This window comes from Loxodonta africana, chromosome 7 (genome assembly GCF_030014295.1).
Source record: "Loxodonta africana isolate mLoxAfr1 chromosome 7, mLoxAfr1.hap2, whole genome shotgun sequence".
Classification (NCBI taxonomy): Eukaryota; Metazoa; Chordata; class Mammalia; order Proboscidea; family Elephantidae; genus Loxodonta; species Loxodonta africana.
Genome location: NC_087348.1, coordinates 94,385,216 through 94,393,709, shown reverse-complemented (window position 1 = coordinate 94,393,709; position 8,494 = coordinate 94,385,216). Strand labels below are relative to the sequence as shown.

At 39.9% G+C, this 8,494-nt stretch overlaps 1 protein-coding gene across 1 annotated transcript in view; it reads right to left on the bottom strand.

The window, feature by feature from the left end:
* Window positions 1–1,874: 1,874 nt before the first annotated feature.
* ACER3 (alkaline ceramidase 3) overlaps window positions 1,875–8,494 on the bottom strand; it is a 169,336-nt gene continuing 162,716 nt past the window's right edge. Inside the window, exons 10-11 of the mRNA XM_003420075.4 lie at window positions 5,397–5,442; window positions 1,875–4,735 (exon numbers count right to left, since the gene is read on the bottom strand). Coding sequence (XP_003420123.2) covers window positions 4,682–4,735; window positions 5,397–5,442 — 100 coding nt within the window. The 3' untranslated portion in view covers window positions 1,875–4,681. The remainder of the gene's footprint in view (window positions 4,736–5,396; window positions 5,443–8,494) is intronic.

The following is an 8,494-nucleotide window of genomic DNA, read 5'->3' as shown; positions in this document are numbered from 1 at the left end:
TTACCTGTGTTTTATTGACTATGCAAAGGCATTCGACTGTGTGCATCATAACAAGCTATAGATAACATTGCAAATAGTGGGAATTCCAGAACACTTAATTGTGCTCATGAGGAATCTTTACCTAGATCAAGAGGCGGTTGTTTGGACAGAACAAGGCGATATTGACCATTTTGAAGTCAGGAAAGGTGTGCCTCAGGGGTGTATTCTTTCACCATACCTATTCAATCTGTATGCTGAGCAAATAATACGAGAGGCTGGACCATATGAAGACCGGGGCATCAGGATTACTGGAAGACTCATTAACAACCTGCGTTATGCAGATGACACAACCTTGCTTGCTGAAAGCGAAGAGGACTTGAAGCACTTACTAATGAAGATCAAAGACCACAGTCTTCAGTACGGATTGCACCTCAACATAAAGAAAACAAAAATCCTCACAACTGGACCAAAGAGCAACATCATGATAAACGGAGAAAAGACTGAAGTTGTCAAGGATTTCATTTTACTTGGATCCACAATCAACAGCCATGGAAGCAGCAGTCAAGAAATCAAAAGACGCCTTGCATTGGGTAAATGCTGCAAAGGACCTCTTCAATGTGTTGAAGAGCAAAGACGTCACCCTGAAGTCTAAGGTGCACCTGACCCAAGCTGTGGTATTTTCAATCGCATCATATGCCTGTGAAAGCTGGACAATGAATAAGGAAGACGGAAGAAGAATTGATGCCTTTGAATTGTGGTGTTGGTGAAGAATATTAAATATACCATGGTCTGCCAAAGGAATGAACAAATCTGTCTTAGAAGCAGCACAGCCAGAATGCTCCTTAGAGGCAAGGGTGGCGAGACTGCGTCTTACATACTTTGGACGTGTTGTCTGGAGGGATCGGTCCCTGGAGAAGGACATCATGCTTGGCAGAGTACAGGGTCAGGAGAAAAGAGGAAGACCCTCAACGACGTGGATTTATATGGTGGCTGCGACAATGAGCTCAAGCATGACAACGATTGTAAGGATGGCTCAGGACCGGGCACTGTTTTGTTCTGTTGTGCACAGGGCTGCTATGAGTTGGAACCGACTTGACAGCACCTAACAACAACAACATTTCCAATGTTACTGCAAAATAAGACACAGTGATCAAATTAATTATACTGTGGCACTGATATGATGCAAAATATAAGACAAATATAGATCCGAAAAGTGCCACAGACTTGCAAATTCCAATTATAACTGGTTTTATTTGATATATCAGTTTTACATGAAAGTGTATACCATAAACATAAAAGTAGCATAGCACAAACCACAGGGTCAAAGAATTTCTGCTGTCACGTCAATGTGGAGTTGGGAGCTAAAACTGTCAAATTTAGCAACAATTGATTTTTTTTTTCAAAAGTAATAATGAACGCACAAGACTCATGAAAAACTTAAATTATTTAACACTTTAAGGTACACTGCCTAAATGCTGAAGGTTGCTGGCATTATAATAGAACTTTTTTTTTTTTCTTTCAGGCATTTAAAGATTTTCATGTGCTGTATGCCTGCAGTTTTCTTCTTTTAATCTTGTCTCATGCCTCTTTTTATTTTCATGCCTCTTCTTCGTACTGTAAGGAAAACCTCAGTGTATGAAAAGCCCTAGTAGTCCTGGAAATTTTGCAATATGACTAAACCATGATACTTGCTCTACTTCTGCTAAACCAAATACCACTTGTAGATTATTCAAAAATGGTTGTTTCTCCTGTTAATCATCAATCTATGTAACATCACAAGAATAAAAGAGATCACTTCAGGTGGTGGGGATGTTTCAGGAAAGCAGGGTGGGGCGGTAGTAGGGAGTGATCAATCAGCAGATTGACCCAACTACCTTTCACCTAGTTTTCCTTAAAAAAAAAAAAAAAAAAAATCAAAGTGCTTTCAGTTTTCCAGAGTGAAAATGGCAGCGTAAAACATAGTATTAAAATGTGCAAGTTGCTTCTTTCACATCCTTACAAAGCACTAGTTCTCTAACATGCAATTTACTGTAGGGCTCGCTGCCAGAGTGCCTTTCCGGACAGGTGATCTGTAAACAAACCATTATTTGCTCAGCAGGAAACAGGCTTTTTGTACACTCGTTTTTTTTTTTTTTTTAGTTAAATAGGAAGTTTTTCAAGAAAAAGGAATGGGAATGGGGAGTTCATCCCTTTAATGCCCACCCAGATCTTAGGAAAAAACGAAGCCACTGAAATAAAGATGATTTAGCAATATCCAGGTCAGCAGTGATTTCCATAGTACTTGGTGCGGCAGAGACAGTCTGAGTGTGTTACTCAGATTGCTAAAAGAGTCATGTGTGGGGCACAGCTAACTCGTAAAATTAAAGTCACTGACTTTAATCTCTGCTCTCTGCTTAACATTTCTAAACTGTTTTATGCTGAGCTTTCATGCTATTTTCACAACACACACAGGAGTCCTTGAAGAACTGGCCAAAGCACTACAAGTGACCCAGGGGTACAGCCGCCTCTCCAGTGAAGCGCCGGTTAACTTTACTCAACAAAGGATGGCTGGTGGTGGTGGCTGTATCGCTCGTTGGGATGAACAGCTATACATTCAGTAGCAAGGTGTGCGCCTTCTGTGCTTAACCAGACAGTACTGTAGAGCCTGGGTCTTCCAATGTTAGCAGCACCTTCATGAAGGATGTGCCTTTGTTTCTAAATGTAGATTCTTTATGCAGAAGTATATTTGAGTGAAACGACCAAAAAAGATAACAGTGCAAAATGAAATCATTCAAAAATGTACTACGGCTGATAGCCTATGTCACTGCAGGTGAAATGTAGCCAGAAGTCAGGCTTTTCTGGCAAAAAGCAGAGTCCCATGGGTAGTGGACTGGAACTCTTCAGCTTTGTACCCTCCTAAGGCACAGAACTCCACAACCAAAGTTCTGTTCAGCTCACGTTTTGGCAAGCGTTCTTCTTTGCTGGAGGCTCATTAAAGTAGGTAAGCAAACGGGGAATTATTTGCCTAAAGGCACATTAGCAGGCTAAGAGGAGGAAATGGTACTTGAGCACTGCAGGGCTAAAGCTAGGATCATTAAGGAGAAGAAAAATGACAAATTTTGTTTTGGTTTTAACATGTACCAAGGTTACGAACTGAATACTGGAAAAATGACAGGAGTGTTTTACCATCTTTGTGTAAGAAAAAAAGATTTTTCTCTTAAAGTTTGCAAACTGTTACTCTCAGTTGCTAGTTCAAAGGCTGGCAGTTAGAATCCACCCAGAAGTGCCTCAGAAGAAACGTCTGGCAATCTTCTGAAAGATCACAGCCATTGAAAACCATACAGAGTGCAGTTCCGCTCTGAAATACAATGGCAATGGCAACTGATTAACATTAAACAAAAAAAAAAATGTGGTAAAAACACTCTGGATCTTAAAATAGTGTACAAAGCAGGAGAAAAGTTACAAAAATGCAAAAATGGTGTACAGCTACAAATATAGCATAAGCAAAGGGGTCAAATCAGGTTTTTACTTCAGGCAGGTGTTGCTTATGAAAAGTGATTTGTTACACACTTAAATTCAAATTAGAACTAGCTTCTTTACAATGAGATTTTACTGCCATTTCTTGGCACCTTAATTTTTGGGGCTTCTGCAAGTTACAGTTAAAGAAAACTTCTCAATCCTTGTATCTATTTTCTTCAAAAAAATGAAAGGTGCAGATATTTAAATAGTTTTATGTAAACAGGATCTTGATCATGTAGCTCTAGTTAACCTGATAAACTTTCCTGGGAATAAACACAGTCTGAGAACTAAAAAAAAACTTGCGTAAGTTAACATGTCAGAGTATAATGATATTTGCTGATAATTTTAAATAAACTATGCTAGGAGAATGTTTGCCTAGCCATATAAACAGTGAAAACTGAAGGATCTGCAAATATCAAACGGAAAACAGTGCAAACACCTTTAACTGGCTATAAGTGCAACATCCTGTAGGTCTCCTCATGGGCCTTCAGAAAGATTACAAGATGACCCACCCACTCTGACTGGCTGTGACCACACACACAACCCAGAGTCCACTGCAAATGACAGGAAGTGAGAAGCACAGACTTAGTGGCGGGTCAGACACTCGGACTAGCACAGAGACAGACAGTGAAAAACTATCCAGCATCCCACCGCTAGCCCCTTTTTACCTTGTAAAACCACCCATCAGGTTAATTATGACAAGAATATCAATCAAGGCTGGCACAGCTAAGTGCTAGCTCACAGCTGACCATCTGGAGATGGGGTTCGGCCAGTCCTCAGCAGACTGTTTTCATTATTTAATCAAATATGCATTTCAAATCTTAGGGGAAAGGTATAATTCACATGCAACTCTTGTCCAAAAAAAAAAAAGAATGTTAATTTCCTACGACCAGGATGAACCGTTAACCTGTTAAGAAAAGCCAATTTTTAAAGAATTTGCAATATATACATAAACATTCTGTTTCTTTTTTAAACATCTAGGGTGAGGAGGAGGAGGAGGAGGAGGAATGACATTAAGACACGAGCCAAACAACTGACAGGCTCTACTCCTCATTCTCTGCACGGCTGGCAGCATTAGTTAGAAAATCACTCCTTTGCTGCGACAGTCATGATGTATTTGAATAAGTAGAACTTTAAGAATTTCCTTATTCATTCCTCAAGGATAATGGCAGCTGTTTTTTTGTTTTCTTGGCAGAGTAATTCATCAGTGCTTCCTGAGAGGCTCAAGTAGGATCACTGGCCAGATTCCGAGGAGAAACTGTTTGGAAACAAGTTAGGACAAAATGAGAGAAGATAAAATTGTTCCACATTATCCCTGAAAAAGAGTGAGAAAGAACCCATGAGGCTGTGACTACACTGCTTGGTGGGTCTGGTAGTGATGTTCAGGTATTAGCTGCCTGAGCACAGCAAGTAGGTCAAAACAAAACAATCCATATTCCTTCCAGGTTTGCACAGATTGCAGAAACTATTAGTGTTTAATTTATTTAAAAGTACTAAGCATCTACCTTGTCAAGTATGGATCTGGGCACTTAGATATCTCTAATCCTGAAAACAACTCTGCAATATAGCTATTAACAGCTCAATTTTATTTTTAACTGAATATATATATATATTTTAATTGTGGTAAAATACATATAACAAAACATTTACCATTTCAGCCATTTTCATGTGTACAATTCAGTGATATTAACTCCATTTGTCAGGTAGCAGTTCCATTTTATTTTGAAGAAACTAAGGCAAGAGACTGGCCCAAGGTTATGCAGCAAATAAGTGGCAGACTTAGGATTCGAAGCCTTCTGGCTCCAAAGCCTGAGCTCTCTTCAGTTCCTCTCCTCCTTCTCTCTTTTCTCCCACCTCCATCCCATCCCTCCATTCCTTCTGTCCCCTTTCTCCTCCACAGACCTAGGAAGTAGACTTACCTTTACTTTTGGCCTGTATCTTAGGTAAAGTGTTCTTGTATATAAACTGAAAGAAAGGAGAGAGGGGAAAAGATGTTCAGACTAATTTTTCATCTGTGTAAACTGGCCTACTGACAAATTTAAGCATAGTGCCTCAGTATATGCAAAGAAAAGGAAACGTTGGTATATCCTTTGTTCTTTCAGCAACCTTTTTTTTTTTTTTTTTTTGAGCACTTACTTTGTGCAGAACACTTGTCAAAATGTTAAGGAAGACACAAATAATCAATTCACAGACTGTGACTCCGAGACTTTGTAGTTTAGTGGGGAGCTTTCCACTAACGCTTGATATGATTCCTATCACAATTAGCAGTTTCATCTTTGAAGATATATGATAGTAAGGGTGAAAACAGTACTCTTAGATTACTTTGGAAATGAGTATATTGGCTATATAAGGATTAAAGTGCAGGTATGAGCTAACTAGGAAGGTAACACAAAGTCTCCATCACAGTGTCCTTTAAAATGGGTCACCTCTGAAGATAAGATCAGATCTTAAAATCAGTGCATACAGCAAAAGTACATTATTTTTATCCTTGGAAAATTCACCAAACTGTCCATAAAGTAGCACATAGCTTTGTGTATGGCATACTACCGAAATGTATTTGAACAGTCACGTACAACATATCATGGGTACACATAAAAACATAATTTTATAGTACTTTAAACAAGAGAAAGGGAAGGCAGTTAATGTGGCTATGATGTTACTATGCTGCACCCAAAACTGGAACTGTAAAGAGGAATGTCAAATATTATTTTATTTATAAAAAATACTCTACTGTCTTAAAATACAAATGCACCCTAACAGTTTTTCAGATGTTAGTCTCTAAAATCAAGTTATCATATTTTTTTCTCTCTTCAGGAAAGAGTCCTGGACTGGGGCAGAGAAGCCCCGAATTCTAGTCCTGGGTGTTACCTCCACTACTCCCAACCATTACGTACTTACACTGTGGGACAGGCAGCCTTTATAGACATTTTATTCTTAAACAATCCTACCACGTGGGTAGTATTATTCCCATTTTGCGTATAAGAAATGGTCTCAGAAAGGTCAAATATTTCATTTAAGGTGACACAGCTTGTAAATGTTAGAGGCAGGATTTGAATTCAGGTTCTGTCTGACTTTTAGCCAATACATTGTAGTCTACTGCCTGGAAACCTAACTGGTAGTGGCCTTCAACAAGTCACTTCTGTCTGGGCCCTCGTTTCCTTTACCATCGAATAAAAAAGTTGTATAAGATAATTTCTAAGGTCTTCCAGTTCCATTTTGGAGACAGAAAACTCGGAGCCCAAATCCAGGTGGTAACACTAATTGGCCATGAGATCATGTGCAAGGTACTTGACTTTTCTGAGTTTGTCTTTCCTCATGGGTAAAAGAACTGCCATGAGGATTAAAGGAGGTAATCTATACAGAGTATCTAGCCCAGATGAAGCACTCAGTTACTAAACAAAAGGTTGGCAGTTCAAATTCACCCCACAGCACCTCAGAAGAAAGGCCTGGCAATCTACTTGTGAAAAAATCAGCCACTGAAAACCCTATGGAGCACAGTTCTACTCCCACACACATGGGATCACCATGAGCCGGAACTGACTGCACAGCAACTGGTTTGGTTAGCCCAGATAAGGCTATTAGCTTAAAAATCAAACTTTTATATTATGAAAATTTGCAAACATAAGCAAAAGTATCCATCACATACACCTGTTAAAAATATCTTATCTTTCTAATATTTGCAGCATTTTAGTGATACTTCCTTTTGCATCCATGATACTTGCTATTTATGGTCTTCGTCTTTTCTTCCTGTTTTGTCTCACCAGTTGTGTCAGTTATTAAGTTATTGTATCTCAGCTCCAAATCCACCTTTTCATATTCTGTTTTTAATGCAGGAGCTGAGACTCTACAAACCACATCTCTGTACTGCCAGCTGGCTCTCTGATACACAGCATTAGAGGGAGGCTGCAAAGCTGGACAAGAAAGGAAGGACTTGCTCATTTTATTTTCCTGAGGGGCTCTTGGCTTGTGGTTGTGAATGGCATCTCAACAATGCTTTGTCACTGTGGCAGTAGCAATTTGTTCCTATAGCAGCAGTGCCCTTCTTAAGAGCCTGGGGCCCAGCCCCATGGGGCCTCTCTTCCGAGCTCAGAGACACGAGCACCAGCTAAGCAGTGCCTCTTCCTCAGACCCGAGTTTCAGCTTGGCAGGGCACCAAATTTGAGGCAGATCTATGTATCCCTGACTAACTCTGTGACTCTGACTAATAGAGAGTAGGGAGGAATGACATCTTATGAACTCTGAGACTAGGTCATAAACGACCTTGCTGCTTCTGCCTGGTTTTCTTAAGCTGCTCCTCCTGGGGGAAGCCAGCTTTCAGGTAGGAAGGCTGATTACACTGAGGCTGAAGAGACCATGTGTAGGTGTTCCACTGACAGCCCTAGCTGAGCTCCTAGATGACAGCCAGCATCAACTTCTACCCTATGTGAGTGAGCCATCTTGGACGTCCATCCCAGTTGGAGCCTTCAGATGACTGAAGTCCCAGCTGACATTTGACTGCAACCCCATGACAAACTCGAAGGGAGAACTGCCCAACTGAACCTTTCCAAATTGGTGACCCACAAAATCAAGAGCAAAATACAACGATTGTTTTAAGCTGGTAAGTTTGGGGTTGTTGAGCAACAATAGTAACTAAAATATTCCCTTTTTCTTCCTACTGTTCTTCTGGAACTCCAGTTAAACTATATGTTAGACTCTCTCATTTTATCTTCCATTTCTCTTAATCTTACTTCCATATTTTTTGTCTCTGCTGCATATAAGTAATTTTTTCTGACTTTTCTTAGTTCAGAATTAGTTCACTAAATCTTTCTTCAATTGCATCTAATCTGTTATTAGTCCTGTACATTGAGTTTTACATTTTGGCTACTATAGTTTCATTCCTAGAGGCTCTATTTGGTTCTTTTTCAAATCTTTGGGGGGGGGGGCGGCGAGGGGGGGCACAAAACAAAAATCCTTCTCCATCATCACCAGATTTTCTTGGATGCCCAGCATGATACCATAACTGATGCCATTTCCTCAC